General features: G+C 47.8%; 1 protein-coding gene across 1 annotated transcript; it reads right to left on the bottom strand.

Moving 5' to 3' along the window:
• Positions 1 to 835: 835 nt before the first annotated feature.
• On the bottom strand, positions 836 to 5,249 carry LOC106747082 (enhancer of split mbeta protein-like). The gene is made up of 2 exons (XM_014624358.1): positions 4,234 to 5,249; positions 836 to 899 (listed from the first exon to the last, which is right to left on the bottom strand). The coding sequence occupies exon 1, from the start codon at positions 4,859 to 4,861 to the stop codon at positions 4,250 to 4,252; it is 612 nt and encodes a 203-aa protein (XP_014479844.1). The 5' UTR covers positions 4,862 to 5,249; the 3' UTR covers positions 836 to 899; positions 4,234 to 4,249.
• Positions 5,250 to 20,693: the final 15,444 nt, after the last annotated feature.

The following is a 20,693-nucleotide window of genomic DNA, read 5'->3' as shown; positions in this document are numbered from 1 at the left end:
TATATATATATATATATATATATTTACATTTATAATATTACATATATATATATATATATATATGTAATATTATATATATATGTAAATATACACTACTATGAATAAATAAATTAAATAATTAAATTAAGTAAATTTCTTATAGCCATATTTTCAAAATAAAATGATCAATTCTAAAATTCTTGTGTAATATCTCTGTATAAGTTCTTAATACCACAATAGTTTTCCATGAAAATTCTAAATGTGGTTTAAAAGAAATTAGAAATACACGTTAAAAATAGGACATTAACCTCAAACAATACGTATAAAGCGTCACCTTTAGTTGCGAATAGCTTCCGAATGATCGATCGTTATCTAACTTCACAGACGTGTAGACGATAATTCCATCAATATGCAGCTAAAATTTCAGAGTATTTCCAAGGAAATCGTTTGACGGGCCAACTACCTTAAGCATCGGGTGTACTCGAACCTCTGAATCGCGAGTCAATAAATCTTGGGTTCTGCATCACTTCGTCAATTGATAAAAAAAGCGTTTTACATTATCCATATATGATATAATCAGCACAGCTAACCAGTTAGCTAACCGGTGCTAATAATTTCAGCTAATGAAGTTGCACTTCGCAGCAGATGCGTTTTATCTCTAACAGCCAACTTTTAGTTATGACAGCAAAGTTCAAATTAGCTGATGAGATTTAACTGCTATTGCCAAGCCATTTCTCTGAGTGCGGATCGCGGACGCACCGTTATCGCGCCGATAAGCAGCTAAGTCGTGGCGAACGTGCGAATGCACGTGCGTGACGTTGCAAAGATTTTTGAAAAGGAAGAGGAAAGCTACGTACCAGTTCGTCGTATTGTTTAAACGCCGGCAGCTGTCAGCATTATGACGGTGTAGCCGTGAGCACCTGGAACAAGCAAATCGATTCGCAAATTATTATAATGGCTACCAAAGTAGGAAATAACCGCTGCCGAGGTACTGACTCGAGTATCGATTCTTAGTACATAACAACGTTACGTGTCAACATTTTGCAATCGGCTTCACGAAGGGTAAATCCGGATTTACACTTTGAATTCATGTTATCTCAACATTTCGCGTTGTGTCGATATTTCACGCGTAAGCGTGCAAATAATACATTTTATATTTCAATGTCGATCAACGTAGTAATTTTGTGTTATTTTTTTTTACATAACACCTGCGTTCTATTTTTCAACGTATTCATCTTGCGTTAAATCAACACGAAAATTTGTGTGAACCGTTCGGGGCATGTGGAATGTGTTAAATTAAACACACAATTTCTTACTGTGTACGTGAGTGAGTATGAGTGCGAAAGTGCAACGATAGGGAGCTTTTGCACATTAGGCCCTTCGCACGTTTTCCTCGTACATTTCCGAGAACGACCAAGTGATTTCCACGTTCTCTGTGTTAATAATGTGAATTTAAGAGTCGGTGCCGACGCACGTCGGATCGTCGATACTTCACGATAACGCCGCGACTTTGTTGTTAGATTTGAACGCTCGCGAGTCAACGCCCAGCTCGGCTTACGTCCCGATAATTGCGCAATCTCTCGCACGCGAGTACAGCGCGCGCCTGTCAATCGTGCATCGCGCTTGAATGAGAAGCTGTTACCGCGCCGGGTTCATTTCCGTCTGCATGCGATGCGATTGATACTTTTTGCCGCGACAGCACTTTCAAAGGAGATGGTACCATCTAAGCAAAACGGAAAAAGAGAGGAACAAAAATGGAGGGAACGAGAGAGAGAGAGAGAGAGAGAGATGAAGGGAAGAGACGGGAGAAAGGAGAGGAAGAAGGGAAGAAAACGGAAAGGTCAAATTGCCGTGCAATTTATGGCCTCACCCTAGAAACAACGCGGATCTCGCTCTGTCAATCGCCGTTTTTCCTGAAATTCATGATCCGCCACAATTTTCTGCTGCACTGACGTAACGATTCGCGCTAATCTTTACCGCCAATTGCAGAAATACCGTTCTTGCCGGCAATTTCCCGCTGTTTTTCGACGAGAGGCGCGCGCGTAACGAGACTCCGGTAGTTTAAAAAAAGAAAAGAAAAAAAGAACTGCGGAAACACGAAAATACAATAAAAGAATAAATAAATCAATAAAATCGCGTTCTCCACGCGTCGAGTTGTAACGCACAACCGATGATGATGAGGCCGGGACGATGCTGCACAGAAATCGTGCCGTAACGGCGATGATTGATAGGGTGCAGAATGCGGTCGGGTCGCAACCGACGCGCGGGCACGCGGTTCTGGCATAAAAAGCGCGGCTCGTCGATTAATTCGCCGCCTTGAGACGCACGTTAAGTAAATACGTCGGCAGCCGTGCGGCAATTAAATACTCGTTATCGACCGGGCGAGCCGACGGAACACGAGAATGCATTAATCGGAAAGTAAGACGGGAGACCCGCGGAGAAGAAAGAGTTAATTTTCTTACGCCGGCTGTTCCACTTACGTAAAATCAAATTAACGCGATATTGGGAAGGGGGGGAGGGGGGACACCGTCGGAACGGAAGACGAGCGAAAAAGTGTGAAAGCGTCGCGCCTCACGGCTGTTGATTGACGCGATCGATCGATCGGCGGCTCTTCTCGGAATGAACTCCTCGATCGACTTTACTCGATCCTTTCAGTTTTTACGAACAGCAAAAAAGGATGATTCGATCGCGACGAGACAACATCCTTCCGTTTCGCGAAGCAACGATATATATCGCGTCCCCGAGAACGCGTGTGAAGGAGGAACTGATTAAATCGCGTCTTCGTGGAGGGGGATTTCGTTGGAGGGGGGTAGGGGGGAAGGCACAAAAAAACCGTCGCCGGTGCATCAAGTCACGTAAGACGCATTAATATTCATGTGTCATTTTCGCCACCTCCGGACACGTCGGCGGGCGACGACGGCTGATGCCGCAGCGGTTCTCGCCGATTTCTCACAATATTGCGTGCTGTTACTTGCTGAAGCCGCCGGCCAAACATTGCAGCCTTGCGCGAGCACCGAACGAGACTTGCTGCGACATACCGTCGCCGTGTTCTACACGAAGAAAAAGATACAATTATTTTCGGAGGCAACAAAATCTTTTCTTTACTTTAACCGTAAAAATAATAATGTTAACACGCATGCAAGGCTATTATCGCTGATATTATAATAACATTTACTAGAAAAATAGTTCTCTCAATTATTTTTGTGGTTAAAATGAAAAAAAAGGGATATTGTTGTCCCCGAACTTAAGTATATCTTCCTCTCAATAAAGATATTGTAGCGAAAATCGCCACGAAATTTTATAATGTTGGACCATACCGGAATTATAGTTGAAATTATGGCATATATATTGTAACTTTTAGTGATGCGCTTCATTGTACACATTATTAAATATACAACACACATAATGATTTTAGCCTTAATTCCGGTTTGGCCCAACATTATACAATTTTGCGGTAATTTTTACTACGACGTTATATCTTCGTGTGCGACCGATTGAACGTGCTTTAATCCCGTGAATTTACCCTTGTCTTGCAACTCGCGTAGTTTTTCAATGATACGCGCAACAGCTTCGATAAATAAGAGTTAATCTCATCGAAATATCGTTAAATATTTTGAGAATACGTTACGTCATCGAGATTATTATTGTTATAGGCTTTAACTGAGAGATTGCACTATTCTTATATCTAAAAAGTATGTTTGTTATGAAGTAGGAGAGAGAGAGAGAGAGAGAGAGAGAGAGAGAGAGAGAGAGAGAGTTGGGGGATGGCGAGATCGATTCGACAAGATTAATCGTTTAAACGAGACATTTATTGATTATCGTGCGGGGCCGGCTGCTGCCTCGACGTATATTTATTTCGCCGCGAACGGCGTCGTGTGTCGTCGCGATGAGTTTCTTTAATATAACGAATTAACGTCTATATAATAGTAGTTTATACTTTATAAGAAAACAGTCAGTTCAGGTACAAAATGGAACCCTATCACAGACGTCACTTAAAGCTTTATCACTTATGTACAATACGATCGAGTGAATAAGTCGGGATAAGATCTCGATTGCGAAGTGAGCGCAAGATCCTCAACGTCTCCCCGGGTGTGGTGAAGCGCCCGAGACGGAAGAACAATTGATTCGTCGTTTCTCCGCGTGTGTGCTCGGCACGGGGAGGACTCTCTCTCTCTCTCTCTCTCTCTGGCACGGTGGGAATCCACGATCTCGACCGGCTCTTCCTGATCCACCCGGAGATCGTACGGAACGTACTTCTCGCTGAAGAGGTTCATCGCCAAGGCCTCCAGACGGCGTTGGACGAGTCCGTGGACTCGACGGAGGAGCTCGCGACACTGACGGGGCTCTGCGGCGGCGAGTAGACGTTCTGCGGCGGGACGTTCCTCTGGCCGCTCGGCGACGGGCTCTTGGAAGCCGTGGACGCCGTCGTCGCGGGATTCGCGCCGGCCGGGCTCTCCAGGCGTCGTAGACAGCCGCCGAGGTGTCGCATCAGCTGCGCCCCGGCGGCGGGATGCACCGCCGCGGCGACCGACGTCGAGAGGAACGTCGACACCTCCTGTGCGCACTGGGTGAACCCGTCCCGGAACCGATCGGCGTAGCTGTTCTCCGGAGTGAGGGTGAGCCTCCGGGCGGCGCGCAGCGTGTGAAGATGACGCACCGTCAGCTCCAGGATATCCGCCTTCTCCAGCTTGGCGACGTTCTCGCCCTCGGCCTGCAGCGCGGTCACCATCAGATCCTTCAGCTCGTCGAGGCAGCGGTTGATGCGGGCGCGCCGCTTGCGCTCCAACATCGGCTTCATCACCTTGCGGTACTGGTAAGTGCGCGACACCGGCTCCTCGTACTCCATGCCGCTGATCGGCGTGTAACTCGTGTGCGGCGCCATGCGGGGCGGGGGGGGGATCACACTTTGTTTCTTGTCGTATATCACTCGTCACAAAACAAGGTGTAGGAGTCGCGCTCGCCAAGTGGTCTTCTTCGCGTCCTCTCCGCGTGCGTCTCCGCTGTCAGATTCGATGACTGCCGGGTACGCGAATGGAACTTCACGTCGTTTGTATAATCTCTCTCTCTCTCTCTTCTTTCTCTCTTCCTCCTTATCGTTTCTCCTTCTCCTCCTCGCAGCTTCTCTCTCTCTCTCTCTCTGTTTCTCTCTTTATTGTCGCGTGTTGCTCGCTGTGTCCTCGGGCTTCCGAGATTACGTCTGGATCTGTGCCCGTGACGGTTCTGAGCGCTGGTGGGGTACTTTCAATTACTTATACGGGTCGCCCCACCATCGTCCTCGCCGGTTCCGTGCCCCTCCACGCGAGTCTGGGATTCTCGCTGGGACTGGGGTGCAAAAGGGGGTCCGAGGGGCACGGTTGTACAGCGTGCAGTCCGCGTGCACAGCCAGCCAGCAGCCGTGGCGTATCGTGGGAAGCTCGCAGGCCGGAGCGTTCCCACAGATCGGGGGGCCTGTTGGGGCCTGCACACAGGTTCTGTGCCGCTCGACGCCTGCCGAGGAGGGGGGCCTCTCCTTGCGCGCAAACAGCGGGGGAGGGGACACCTTACCGAGAGCACACCTGCACGCTGCCCTGGACGCGCGCGCGCCGGGGGAGGAAAGAGAGGGAGAGAACGAGAGAGAGAGAGAGAGAAGAGCACACGCCACGACGCGCGACCAGCACGAGGACGACCCGCGCGATCCGCGCGAGCGTGATCGCGCCACAGGCACGGGATTATCGCGAATAAATCTATGAGCGCGCGCGCTTCGAGGAAGCGTAAGCCGATGTGAACCGAGGCGCGACGTGCGCTCCGTGTAAACACACTCGTGGACCGCTCGTTCCACACCGGGCAATTGCCAATTGCGCGTCATCTTTCAATCGAGATGAAAACGCGAAGGCACGGCCGCGACTCGGCCCCTCGGCGCGTAACTCGCTTCGATCGAAAGCTCCGGGAGGACGATGTTGACGTCTTCCGCGCGCCCACACGTCGGTGCGACGACACGCCCGAGACGTTTTCTCGGGATCGCCGGTATTCGTTTATTTGTACTGATTTGTACTCGATCGGTGGGAGGAGAGGAAGCCAGCGGCGCGGCGCTCGAGGCACACTTGTTGATTCACCGACGGTTACCACCGACGTGGTGCACGTGCACGCGCGTGTCGGCAGCACTCCCGGCACTTCTCCGCAATGAATCACGGCTTGGCGGGCAACGCCGGGTCGCGCCGGCCGGACCAGTTCGCATTCCACTTTGCGCGGAACAATAGAAATAAATGTCGCGAATGCTGAGCGTCCCCCTCCCCCCGCCCCCTTTCTCGCTTTCATATCGCCGCGGGTTGTGGAGGAGAAGGTGGGGTTACGATCCCAGTTTACTTTTAGTACTGACTTTGTTAGTAAGCAATAGTTTAAGTTGGAAGATTAACGATTACATTCGTCGAAGTGTCGTTCACGCGATTTCTAGGCTCAAAGTTATGAAGTATTTATTATTTGGGACGTTGCTCGTAAAAAATGCGGCGACATCGGGTAATGAGTCGAACCGGAGGAAAAATGATAACGTGGTTACTAAACGAACGATTCCATAAGTAATCGCTAGAATTCGCCACCTGATAACGGAAATGTTAATAGGGGCTATTATATCTACAAGGGACTGTAGTACCACTTTCTCCTCTACGAATTCTGATAGATCTAATTTAACACTTTCTATATTCGTGCAAAGATCTTTGCGGACAGACACGAATGATTAACATATGGAAAGTGCTAACGCAAGTTAGTTACGTCACCGAGCAATTTCGGGGCTGTACGAATCCAGCAACAGTTTTCGATTTGTCGGCTGAGGACGATCTCAGCGGTGATCCTGTCTGTCCGTAAGTCTGTCCAGCCGCCGGAATATTCGGCTATAATTAATCTACGATTTCTTCCTGCTCGGAAGATTCACGCGCTGACCCGATTGCCCGATTGTGAATTTTGCATATTCCATCGGATATTAGTCCGAGATTAGACCGGCCTCCAGAAAGTTTCCGACAACCGGTTCCCCAGGATGTGGCATCGAGCGGGTCGGGAGCCCATGTTTTGAATTATAAACGTACGATCTTAATGATCCGCCCATCTTCGACCCGGACAGGCTTCGCTTCGCGGGACTTAACGAGGCGTTTAGCCCTTTTGGAAGCCGATACCCCCAAAACAACGTTCCACACGTGGGTCGGCCGAATATTTACGAGCTTTTGGATTTAAACGCAAAACTTGGCCTCCACTACGGAGGCTATCGGCCCGGACACGACGCTACGACGTGTATGTTCGTTAAAGAATCTGCCTTAGGCAGATACAGCTGGTTTAATTGCCGATCTGTTTGAAATTACGACGGTCACGGTAATTGACTCTAGTGAAATTTTGTCGAGTCTGCATTTTTAGGAGGACCGATCGAAAGGAGCCCGCCGTAATGTCTCTGTAAGGGCGTTATCGCTGCGAGATAAGCTCGCGTCCTCGATCCCGGATGATAAAAAAGTTCCCATTCTCCGTGAAGAAAGGAGATAGCCGGGCCGGAGATAATATTTTAGGATCGTTGGTCACGGTCAACAAAGCCGAACGAGATATCTCCGATTGCGAGTAAACATAATCTCCGGCCCCGCGGATATAGAGAAGGAGGTTATACTCGGAATTCCGCGTTTACTCGGGGCACACCACCTGTGACGGACATAACCCATCGCGCCCTTTGCGAGTATCCCCCCCCTCCCCCGTCGCAGACTAATAAAGAATAGGCATTCGTAAAATTACAGAGACGTACGCGCGCGAGTGTTAAGGTAGTTGATCCGTCAAATCATTTTTTCGAGAAATCCTTTTAAATTTTAGCCGCACATTGATGGAAATACTATTTACATATGTGCGAAGTTAAAAAACGATTAATCATTCGGAAGCTGAGATATTCGCAGCTGAAGATAATACACTTTTTATACACTCCTTGAGATTAATGTCTGATTTTTAATTCTCTATTTTTAATTTCTTCTAAGCTACATCTAGAATGTTCATTATACAAAAATTTCAGAACTATTTACCATTTTATTTTGAAAGTATGGCTATAGGAAATTTACTTAATTTAATCAATTAATTTTTAGTAGTATCTGCAATATATTTGCATAAATGCATATTTCAATATTTATATACCACTTTCTATCATGCCACTGTATTTCGACGGACGTGTAAATAAAGACGTATTAATAAGAAAATTAAGAAGTGAATAATATTTCCGCGTTTCCAATATCGCGTGTACATTCGTCTTAATTTCGCGCGCTCGAAATTAATCTTCCTCGCTTAAATACAACTAAATAAAGTTACAGCAAGGTATTTTTTCAATTCAAAATATAACCAACTTATATGAAAGCCTCTTAATACTGAGAATCCGGCAGTCTGCGGGGCCAATTACCTTAAACAGCCGCAAAACTCTGCGCGATAACCGCACGAACGTAGCCGCGGCCGGCTTTTGTTCCCCGCGACGAGGAACATTGATTATCTCTCGGGCAAATAAGTATCATAACACGCGGAAGCGCGGCGTAACAAATGTACAAGATGGAACAACAATCGGCACACGATTTAGCCCCGCGCGCGCGAGGCGGGAGAGAAAAACCGCGGAATAATATTCCAGGGAGTAGTCGAGCCGGCGGGCTCATTCCCCGATATCGCGGCGTGTAATTTATTATCAATTCGTATCAGAATGAAGCAACATGAATTACCGAGCCGCCATAGCCGGCGTTACTACTACAGAAAATAAACAAGCGCGCAACGAGCGTCACCCCCGGGCTAAAGTAATAATCCTCGATTCCACCACTCGGAGCAACAGCGATATTTACCGGATCTGCAGCCGCTCCTCCCCCTCCTCCTCGGAGAATCTCGTTCGCTCGAGCTTCTCGATTTCCTCGCGCGTGCTTCTTCCACTCGTGTGCTCAAAATCTCTGTGTACTCTTCAACGACGACCCCGAGCGTGCGGTTCAGCGTGGAGGGAGGCACGTTAGGTCGTCGATGCTAATTCGGAGCACGTCGGTACACGAAACACTTCCGTTGGCAGGCTTCTCCTTCCTCTTCTCGCGCCAGCAAAGGCAGTCTCTCTTTCTCTCTTTCGTCGAGCCTTTCTCTCTCCCCATCCTTCACCGTATCCTTTTTACCTCCTTCCCCTCTCTCTCTCTCTCTCTCTCCCTGTCTTTTCTTCTCACTCTAACCGTGGTTGCTCTCTACCCCCTTGCTCGCGTCTCTCGTCCGTCTCTCTCGGAGAATAGGTTGCCTCGCCTCCGAAATTCTTCCGGTTGTACACTCTTGGCTCGTGCTACGGAACGTGGGAATGTTCTCAGGTCTGGGAGCCGACCCCATCACGTGAAAACACGCACTGCAACGGACTTCGTGGTTGTGTGCGCAGCGATGGAATCGACGCGATCGCGGGCAGGCGAACGTGCCGAAGGGCGCTCCGACCGGCGCAGAGAAGGGTGAATCCAATTAATCCGCCGAATCGTTCGTCGATTCCCGCGTGTGTTAAATGCGGCTATGAGAGCGCGGTGATGCACGATACGCGGCGTATTATGCACGGTGAATTAATGCAACTCTCGACCGGCTCCCCGACGATCCATCGTTGTAACATCATCGTCCATCACCGCGCTCCTTCTCGAACTGTTACTGTTATTTCGACTTTCCGACGGTTCAGCGGCCGGAAATTGATCGGTAAGGGGACCCTTCGAGCGAATTTGACTTGGCCGTCCCTCGCGACCGATTAATCGCACCTCTCGCGCCTGCGATTCGCCTTTGGAGTTTTAACTCGACACCATTTCTACCCCATCACTAGCCGGCCCTCCTCCTCCGGTGTATCGCATTGTGCGCGCCGAACTGCGAGTCCTCTTTGTAAGAGGAGGAGGCAACCAGCCGGTAATGTAACCTTAGCGATGCCCCATTGCCGCGTTGTGCACATAATGCGGAGGCTATTGTACGCAGCACGGGCTAACATTGTTGCCCGCATCTTCCAGGCACCCTACGACGCCGACGGCGTTGTTCTCTTCTTCCTTGCCGCGGCTACCTCGCTTGTGCTCGCTCGCTAATGCGAGCGCGGCCTTCCTTGGCCCAAGTCGGGAGGCCCCTCTAACGCGGTAATACCCGAACACACGTTTTGTGACCAATCAATCGCGGTTCAGATTTAGACCGCCGAAAGTCAAATCAAACTTTATCTTCATTTCGTCTACGCCCCCGTATTATGTCGATCCCTTTTTATTCTTCTCTCGATTACTTTGCAATTTTCTTCCTACACAGTCCGGGCGACACGGAGAAAATATTGTAGTAAACATTATGACAAAAATTTGTAACGCTAGATTATGCCGGGATTATTATCGAAATTATTGTTGTTGCATATTATGTTGTGATATTTAGCGATGTGTACACATGATATAATTAAAGATTACAACACGTATCATAATTTCAGTCATAATTCCGGTATGGCCTATCGTTGCAAAATGTTGTGGTTATTTTTTACTACAATATTTTCTCCGTGCACACGAGGCCAGGATAGTATTCAAGACGCATCGTGAAGTTATTAAGTTATTTTCAGTCTCAACTATATCCTTTTTGTGGTTTTAAACATAACAATATTAGTAGTAATATGCATTATTATCACTAATTATAGTAACATTAGCTAGAAAAACAGGTTCTCTTAATTATAATTCTTTCACTGTGATGATTATAGTTACGAATATCAAATATTTTTCTCTCAGTGTACATGATTTTCTTTCGTCTTCATGAGACATTTACAAAAACACTTTAAGGGAGGTAAAGCTAGACTGGGAAGCAGCTAACACGATAGTATTCTAACATTCTCTTTGTAACTGATCAGTCGTGATTAATATTTAAACCGTTAAAAATAAAATTGAACTATATCTTCATCTCGCTGCCGTTTTTCTCTCATATCGAGCTCTTTTTATTCTTCTCTCGGCTACTTTGCAATCTTCTCCCTGCAGCGTTCGTGCTGCACACGGGATAGTGTTCAAGACACGTCGTACACTGCCGGAATTACCCACAATACTGATCGTCCGAAGCAACGTTGCACTGAGAGAAATTACAGTTATTTTCGGCTTCGGCTTCTACTCTCTTTTAAACTCAAAAATAATAATAGCGATATGTATGTAAAGTTATCATCACTGACACTACAGTTACCAGAAAAATGGCTCTCTTGATTATAATTCTTTCATTACGATGTTTATACACTGAAAGAAAAAAGTAGTACATTCAAGTAAACGTTTGCTAATGAGTATTGGAATAATTATTTTACTTAGATCAAAGAAATATCACCTAAATGTAGCACTTTTCCTTTTAGTATGCTGCATTCGAATAATATTTATTTAATTCAAATAAAATAATTATCCTAATACTCTGTAGCAAATATTTCTTTGAATGTAGCACTTCTTTTTTTCTTTTAGTATAGTTACAAATATCAAAATTTGCTTTCAGTGTGTTATCTTTACGTTATCTTTACGTTATCTCTAGGTTTTTTTGATACATTCACAGTAACATTCTAAAGATAAGCTGGGCTCTGGGAAGCCCTTAACGCGATAATACACCAATACTCTCTTCCTAACTAATCAATCGCGATTAATATTTAATTTGCCAAAAATGAAGTCAAACTTTATCTTCATCTCGTTTTCGTTCTTGCCGATCTTTCCCTCGGCTACTTCGCAATCTTCTGCTTAACCCGTTCGTGCCACATGAAGCTGATGTTCAAAATCACGGATATTACTCCAACACCGATCGCTCGAGATAATGTTACATAAATGTTCCATCCTTTCGAGATATTCATTATTTTCTCAAGGTGATAAATTTCGAAATAATTGCTCGATGCAGGGTAATTACACGCGCCGACATTGACCCGCCGAGGATCTCGACACGTGCCTCGTCCTGTCGGGCGCGCTTTAAGTCGTCACGCTTTCAATCGTCCGCGTCTCGCCGGCTACACATTCCGCGGAATCCACTCGGAATACCTCGCTTTGTAACTAAGGCCGCGAAGTGTACGGTCTTCCACTCTTTCGCCGCTCATTTTGCCTCCTGCGTTCTTTCTCTCTCTCTCTCTCTCTCTCTCTTTTCTTCGTCTCTAAAAGTCAGCTCACCGAAGCGAGCTAATGTCACGCGCAAGGCAGGATCGCGAGTTTACATCGCGCCGGTAATAACTTGTTTTTCACACGCTCACAATGTTGAAGCTGCGACACGCACGTCTTGCGCGCCGATATCCTCGCGGCGGAGAACCGTGAGATTAAACCGGCTTAATTGCCGATGTTAATTTTCTTTCGCAACGTCAACGCACGTGGGCATGTAATCTTAGGGAATTTCAAGTTACACGTCGTCGTCCGGCTCGCTGTTATCTCGGCTGTCTACTTTTCACGTCGATCGTTTCGCTTTAGGCGAGAACGTCAATCACGAGGCCGTCGGCGGCGCAATTCCCAAGCGACTCGGCGGTGTTTACGTTGATACGAGTAATTGAGAAAACAACGTCGGGTGCTGCGGTGACTGACGCAGACTGGCATCTTACCTGACTGAGTAACGCAAACAATCCTCCGGAATTCCAGAAACGCTCGTCGATGCATTCCACACCGCTTCGAAACCCCCGTGGAAGCGCATGAATGAGGGAGAAAGTCAGCGCTACACGCGCGATGCGGTATCAAAACAACTTTCTTTATCCATTAAAGGGAAGTCGGCGACAAACTTGATAAGCGTCGATAACGCGAGAGGCGATCCTCAAAATATTATGCTTACGTAAACTCTGACGCGATCGCGTTACTCTTTCTGAATTTCTCGCACATATAGATCTTACGTAAGCGCAAGTGCGATGAATGCACGCTACTCTGTTTCACCGTGTCTAACAAAAAGTCTAACCACGATGTAAAAGTTTTTACGTAAATTTTTTACGTAAACTTTTCGTTTCTTTTCAGAACTATAAGGCCGTCATTAAGTTCATTTACAAGAGGCTGCACGGCTTGTTTCATTGGCTACGAAGCATTTGAAGATGAACTTAAAAAGATCTGATTATAAATATCGGCTTAAATTCTATTGAAGGGATATAAAAATGTTGTTCGAAATGATCCCGATTAGAACATTGACTCGTTCGGTGCGTACAAGCTGCAGGATTTCTGTATCAGGTAAATATTTACGTCGACTAACAGCTGGCAATGTCAATGTTGAAATTTCTAATTATTTTCGTCACGTATCGAGCAATCTTCCGATTCGTTTTTCGCGCGTGCTTTCATTATGTAAAAGCACTTATAACTCCGCGCGGTCAGCACGGCGTAAACCTCGCAAGCGAAGAAGTCGTTACTTCGCCGGCGAAGTTTTCAAGCACGGCATCCCCTTAATATCCTTCGGCGAAACGACATTGCTCGTTTGCACGCGAACATCAGTGGTGATAACACCTCACGACGTGACAACGTATTATAACGCCGTCGTGAGAGATGATCGTTAAAACGGTTACGGTGATCTCGCGCGAACTCCAAATCACAATTTAACGTCACCTGAAATTCGTCCGTCATTGACGCGTCTCGCGTCGTCGTTTTCGTCGACAAACACGGCGGGCTCGCGATCGAGAAAAATAAAAGGCAGATTCGCTCTGAAATTAATTATACCCGCGTTCAACACGGTGCACCGCGTGCATCCTGTATCACCGCCAGGTGCGATCGAGCGAAACGATCGGCAATTGCGTAAGGGAAATCATAATAACGGGTTCGTCATATTGTGTCGCACTGCAACGGCGTTTTACGGAAGGCCGATACGGCGGGCTCACCGGCGATTAATCGGGGCTCGTGCGGATGGGGCCGAGCGATCGCGCGCTCGTTCGCGTCCGGCTTACGTAAAGCTGACAGGCTTTACCGCTCAATCTGGCCGGTGAAAGTCGCCGAGGATGGTGCCGAGAAAATGAGTTTAACGACTTCGAAATCGGCCGCGCCGGTAATCAGATCGGGATCGAGCGGCCCGCGCTGGCCGTTTGTAAAACCGGCCGGTTGGAAGTTTCCGTGATTTATGTTGCCGCGGCTGACACTGATGAGACCACGCCGGGGTCGTCCTCTTTCCTTCGCGTACCGAAAAGTCTGTGGGAACGGCTGTTCGCGACGTCTCGGCTGATGCATCCGGCGTGCGGATTCGAACTCGACCGGCCGATCGCCGCCTCGCATATATCGGTTGCACGTTCGCTGCCTTTCGGCAGAATCCGCGACTCGACAGTCGGCGTGCCCGAGAGGAGGATTCTCGGGAACCCTTGGAAATGTACACCGAAAGCAGGATCGGCAAGATTTGGACAAATAGTTTCGATTAAATTGTTCAATTACTGCGAACAAATCGTCTGGTATCAAATACTATGGAGGAAACCGGCGATGCTTGATTCCCCCTTTCCATTTTATTGATTGATTTCAACAGGAAAATCAAAAGATCCTTGTAACAACGTCACAGATATTTTACCGGTGTCTCGAAAACCAGGCTGATCGAGCTAAAGTCTAACGATAATTCGAAATAATTCGGTTGCAGTAACGAGTCTTGGCAATTGTAATCAGGTCCTTCCTTCGATTCTTCCTTGTAGGCTTACATTCGCGACTAAAAGCGGCCACCGTCTCTTCTCCCTTTCAGCCTCGGCTGCGCGGTCGCCGGCAGACCCGCGCGGAATAATTAGCCGCGCTCACGGACGCGACAGTGGGATGATCGCGGGACGATCAATGGAACAGTTAGTCGTGCTTCCTGCTGCCTCAGGAATTTAATTACCGCGCGGCGAGTAGGGGACGAGACGAGGCGCGCGCCGGACGAGAAAACGAGATCGAAAACGTGCCGATGGCACGCGAACTCGATAAATATCTGAGTGACCGCGTGACCCGTTTGCAGCGGGGCGCAATTACAAGGCGCGTCAGGTGAGAATCGCGCCAGCTGCTGGGCCGCCGGTGTGCCGCGACGATGGGTTCGCGACACGATATGTGACTCACGTGCCGTCAACCAGCGTGGCCCGTCCGAGCCGCGATTTACTGTTAGCGCGGCTCGGACGGAAAACCGAGCCGAGCTCGCGATTTTCGCGCGCTTCGTATTTTTCCCCTCGCCCCTTCCCCGGTACATAGTACCGTTAACTTCTCGGTAGTCGTGTCGTATTGATGTCGTCGCGACGAAATCACCTGCTTCGAATTTCCTCCCGACGCGTACCCCGACGAACGGAAGGTCAGTCGGGCAACGGTGTCAACGCGCCCCCCTCCCTCGGCATCGCGANGGGGGGGGGGGGGGGCGTCCCCACGGGCTTTTTATTAACCCGGTGTTGTACTTTCGGTTCGACCATCGTTGTGGTCGTTAAGCTTTCCGCTTCTTATACTAGATTGTACATAAAAGTAACCGCGGGCCAATTCAAGAACGGTCTATCAAGATTGAGAGACAAAGGGGAGGAGCCGGCGGTGTATCGAGATCTGAAGTGATTCAGAAAGCGGGATCCTTTCGGCCTTCCTCTTTGAGTTGAAGAAGGAGATGGTAGAGTAAGAGGGAAAGAAAGGCACCGCGTACTTCGACCGTGGAAATCGTGGCACGCCCGTGATACGCCGCGAGATGGGCGCACGTTAATTGGTGATGCTCGTTAATTAGTCCGCTCATCGTTTGCGCGTTGACGAGGGGGCCGGTGTCTGGAGAAAATGAGACGTTAGCGGCTGCAGTCGTGGCGATACATAGTCATCTGGAGAGTCTCTTCGACTCTTAATTAGCGCGCGGGATTACTCGTCGGCTCCGGCTCTATCGACCCGCCTCGCGTTATCCGCTTCGAGTAGACCGGTTGGGTGTCGGCCATGTGCTTCGCTTGTGTGTTTTAGAAGAGAAACAATGGAAAAGGAATGACAACATGATGTTTTTCGAACACGAGTGCTCTTGGTATCCGCTGCTTTCGCGATACAGGGAAATGCCGAGTTGCGCTTCCGACAGTTGAAGTCACGTGGTCTCATGTGGACTTCCCCCATGTCCCACGAGCTGAAGTGTTCACGAAACATTGGAAATTTGCAAAAGGCCCCAGCACGGAAACCAAATATAAATATAAACCAGCATGAGTGCATACTGAAAGAAAAAAATCCAAAAAATAAAATAGATTTTTTGGAAGGTTTTTCGCATTAATAACATATTTAGTCATTTAAGTCTAAGTTCTTTTCTTTAGGTATATATATAATGTCTCGAAATTAGACCGACAAATTTCGGGCGCGTATAAAAGATACCAAAATTAGAATGAATTATCTACAGCAGTTGTTCCAAGTGTTGGCTATTTACATCTAACTTCCGTTTTAAATAAGATACATATCGGTCAGTTCATAAAAAGAAAAAATTCCATCTTGAGAATGAATTTCGGATAAATAATAAAGGAACACTGTGATACCGAGCTTGCGAGTCAATAACAAGCTAATTCTACCTGTTTGAAAATTCCCGACAATCTTCACTTTGACAAAACAATTTCTATTAACATTTTTTATCGAAAGACAGCACAGCGAAAATCAGGACCAGGAAAAAAAAAGCTGATATCTCTTCATCGAAGTAAATAGCCAATATTGTAAACAATAGTTGTAAATAATTCACTCTAATGTCAAAACAGTTCACTTGGCAACATGGATTTATTGACCAAAATTGTTCCGGTGTCTTTTATAGGCACCCGAAGTTTCTCGGTCTGATATCTGAACACTCTGTGTAGAATAAACAATTGCTTTCGTGCAAAGCTACAGATTTAAGAAAATGTATATTTTCTTATTTAAAACAAATTTTTCGACGTAAAAATATCTATATATTGATATAAATAAATATATATTATTAGTACCCGCACCGAATTAACATTTTTTTATTTATTAGATATTTCCTCACCCTCTTTTCCTGTGTCTTCAAAGGAACACAAATTCTTCTACTGTTTCCCTCGTAATAAATTCCCTCATAAACGAAACGTCTCAGTCGAGATAACCCTTGGCCCAACTCGACCCGGCCTCCCCTGATTCATTACTTTCGTAATGATTCGGCTGAGCGCGTTTACAACAATCCCAGATAAGTCTGTGCTCCTGCTTGAAGCAAGCTCGAGCCTCAAACCTTCGCCGCTAACGGCATGCGAATACAACCCTCACCCTCGCACGTCAGATCTACTTCGCGTTCGTGGCTTAACCCCGGCTCGTTTGGCACGACACCCTTCTCGGCCGACCGTGTGCGGGGGTTGAGCGGGCAGCTCCTCTTTCCCGGATCGAAATTAGGGTCGAAAATCATAGCGTCCCTTCGGCCGATCCACGGGGTTGCCCGGCTCGGCCGACGTTCCGACGCACAGGTGGTGCCTCACCTCGTGGGAACGTGGCGAGCGGAATCTTCCCGTGTTACAAAAGGGTCCGTTTGCAGGCGCTCCCCCGATCGCGGTAGGGCCCGCAAGGGCCCCGCGAGTGTGTCGTAGCCACCCAGGACTGGCTCGCGACTCCTCCGCGCCTCGAAACAAAAGAAAAGAGTGGTCGCGCGAACCATCCGAGAAGCTGATCGAGTCTCGTCCGCGCGGTCTCGTCTCGGTCACACACTCACACGGGGGAAATATTGTAGTGAAAATTACCAGCGAACTTGATTTTTAATGCTAGACCACACTGGAACCATGACTGAACTTGTAATTACAATGCGCGCTGTAATCTTTAGTGGATTACACTTCATGCGTACACATAATTTCATTCATAATTTCGGTACGGTTCGGCGTTAGGAAATTCATTAATTATGAAATTTTGTGGCAATTTTTCTTACAATATCTCCGTGTAAAACGAACTGTGTGTGATCGGAACGTACGTGCCTGCGGATTTCCCGCCTAAATATGCGCGTCGCCCTCTTTCAACGCGCATTTTCCACATTTTTTCTCGCCCCAGCAAGGGGCAGTTCGGCACCCTCGGAGCCTTTTGCATCGAGCCGCGACTGCAGCCACCCCAAGTCCATTCCATTCGGTGGGTGTCGGTAAATAGGTGGGCCCGCAGGCTCGTTTACCTCCAGTCGCAGCTATTTTACCTCTCTCTCTCTCTCTCGCTCTCTTTCTCCCCCCGTCAAGCACGCACGCACGCACAATGCCACGCACGAAAGGCACCATGGAAGTGTGCTGCTCGTGTGCAACTCGTGTGCTGGCCTTGTGCTCGGCATTCTGTCGCCTCGTAGCCTGCGGGGCCCGAGTACGATCAATCGTTATCCGTAAAAAAGACCGGGTTCGTCGGTCGGTCTTTCCTTATTTCCTACGGTTACTCGCGCGCGCATCGCCGTTCGCTCGATAAATCGGCCGTCGTGATGCTCGCAGCACGGCTCGACGACATGTTTTAATTAGAGCCCACGCCTCCGTGCCGTCCCGCCGAGAACGTACCGCCACGCTGCCGCTCTCGTAATAGTCGCAGTCCTATTATTTCATGCGTCGGCCTTCGCGATTCCAGTCACGCCATGACGCGAGCGAGCGAGCGGTGGACGCGCGACGCTACGTGGAATCGAACGCACACGCGTCAATTTCCTCCTTGCCGTTCGCACGGTAAATACGCCCACGGGCTCGGTCGCTATTTGCACGCTAATTATTACGCTTCTCATTATCGCAGTCGCTATCACGCGGCGTATCCGATGCCTGCCTAACCGCGACCGGATCTCTCGATCGGCATTTCAGTTACGACTCGTAATAACTATTATCACGCCTAATTATGGCCGAGCGTGCATGACGACTCGTCCGTTTGTTAAAAAAAGAAAAAGGAAAAAGCGACTAATGCCGATCGACGATTTAATTATTCTGTTTTCCGCCGACGACGTCACGCGAGTGGACATCGGCCAGGTGGCCCCGGCGTGGAAAGTTTGTTATCGCGATCCGATCCGGAAGCCGGCAAAAATTCGGGCTTTCGGCCGCGTGTTTTCGTCCGAGCACTTTCGAAAAGTGTCTCTCGCAGCTACTCCGCGACGACTCGCGGCGGCGGCGACGTTGTAAGCGTTGTACGATCTAATTGACGGGATGCTCCAAGTTGATTGGCGTTTATCGTCGCAGCAGCGCGATGAATAAGCGGATACGATATGCGGGTTACTCCACAGCCGTTCGTTCGTAACTTCGCGCTTTCGATATTACCTCCTGCTCCACGATGACGAGCGGCGAAACGAGCCCGAGGTTAACGGCAGCGAAGTCGATTTTATTGAATGTAATTAAATTAAAAGCGAACACAAGAGACCGTATAAGCTGTCATACGGAGAGACGCCGAAATGATCGAGCGCTTTTTCGAGACGCGGGCATCGTAACGCGAAACGCACACGGTGATACTCGGATTCGCCACCCGGGGCCGATTCGCGCGTTTCTCCAGAAAGAGAGGAAAAGCGAGAGAGCGCGAACGAGGAGAAATGCATTACCGGTTTTATTCGCGCTCGGAATAGAGCGGGTAGCGCGTGTGCGAGTGTATCTCGCGGACATTATCCCCCCCCCCGTCGAGGGCTTATCAAAACGTCCTCTCCATTAAACGGTGGACGCTCAGGCGACGATATTCATTCCGTCGTTTGTATGCGAATAATCGAGGGAGAGCATCAGCGCCGGTTCCCTCGGAGATTGCCGTTATCGCTACCGCCGAAAGTAACGAGAGGAGATACGCGAGCCGATCATTTTCGTCCGCCCGGCTCGATGCTGTCGTCCCCTCGCGCGCGCGGTCCGTCGGAACCGAGCGTATTTTACGACGCGACGAATTTATCTCGGAGAGATTCGGCGCGCGTGTATGCACTTCTGCGCGAGTTTCACGCGGGAGATATCCGGCAAAAGTCGCGGCGGGAGGACGCTCTTTTCTCGGGAATCCGTCTCTTTCACGTTCGCCCACGCGAGAATCACGGTGGGAGTACTCAATTGCTGGGTTCGGCTTCCGGGTTGGAAACGAGCTTCTTTTTTCTCTTTTCATTCGTCCCGACGTTTCGTAAACGTTCCAGGATCGCGGAGAGGAGCGGGTTATACTGTAATGCAAAAATGTACACGCGGCGAATTTTTCTCGCGAGGTTACACACGCACGTGAATGGAAAGAGGAACACGGTAGTCTTCTTTAAGGATGTTCCATTCGTCGATAAGCTTAGCTTTGAAAATAGGTAAAGAAGACCAGTAAAAGTGGCACAACTAGTAGAAAATGAGAACTGCTTTTTGATTAATTTTAGACGCCCGTAAGGCTTGAATCTTTTTGTTTTGTGTAAAAAAAAAAAACGTATAGACTATCAATTGGTAACAAAATCTCAAAAATCGTAATTTTGTGGATTTTGAACCCTCCTTGCACAACTATCGCACAATTGTTAATTGCACATCGCTGCCCAGAAACCATAGTCCATGTCACGAACACAAAGAATATTCCGTCTTTCTGTTATTCTCATAGACGCGCATATAATAATATTATACGTTACACAGTAATTATTACCTGGTAAACACCAACTAACAGTAATATTACGACAACGTTATGATTTCCCATTCGACGATTTAACTGTTATATGCAACGTATGCTACATTGCACTTATATTGTTGAGTAAGAAATTATAACATCGATGTAACGTTACCGTTAGTTGATGATGCGCGAGATAAACTTTTTTCCTATATTGGCATTAGAAATAATGCGCAATCCAAGCTGCGATGTTGAAAATACACGTATCAATATAGGCCATTCTTTAACTTTCTGATATATATTTGCTTGTACGGTAAATTTATCTACAAGTTAAAAAATATATCTGATCGATGTATTCGTTTATTGATGTCATCTAAATTTTAGCTCGAA

This window comes from Dinoponera quadriceps, unplaced genomic scaffold, assembly GCF_001313825.1.
Source record: "Dinoponera quadriceps isolate SergipeBrazil2010 unplaced genomic scaffold, ASM131382v1 scaffold2110, whole genome shotgun sequence".
NCBI lineage: Eukaryota > Metazoa > Arthropoda > Insecta > Hymenoptera > Formicidae > Dinoponera > Dinoponera quadriceps.
The sequence above is the reverse complement of the archived record's forward strand: the minus strand, read 5'-3'. Positions and strand labels throughout refer to the sequence as shown.

Coding starts and splice junctions, on each gene's coding strand:
- LOC106747082 (XM_014624358.1), bottom strand. CDS start 4,861: ATGGCGCCGCACACGAGTTACACGCCGATCAGCGGCATGGAGTACGAG.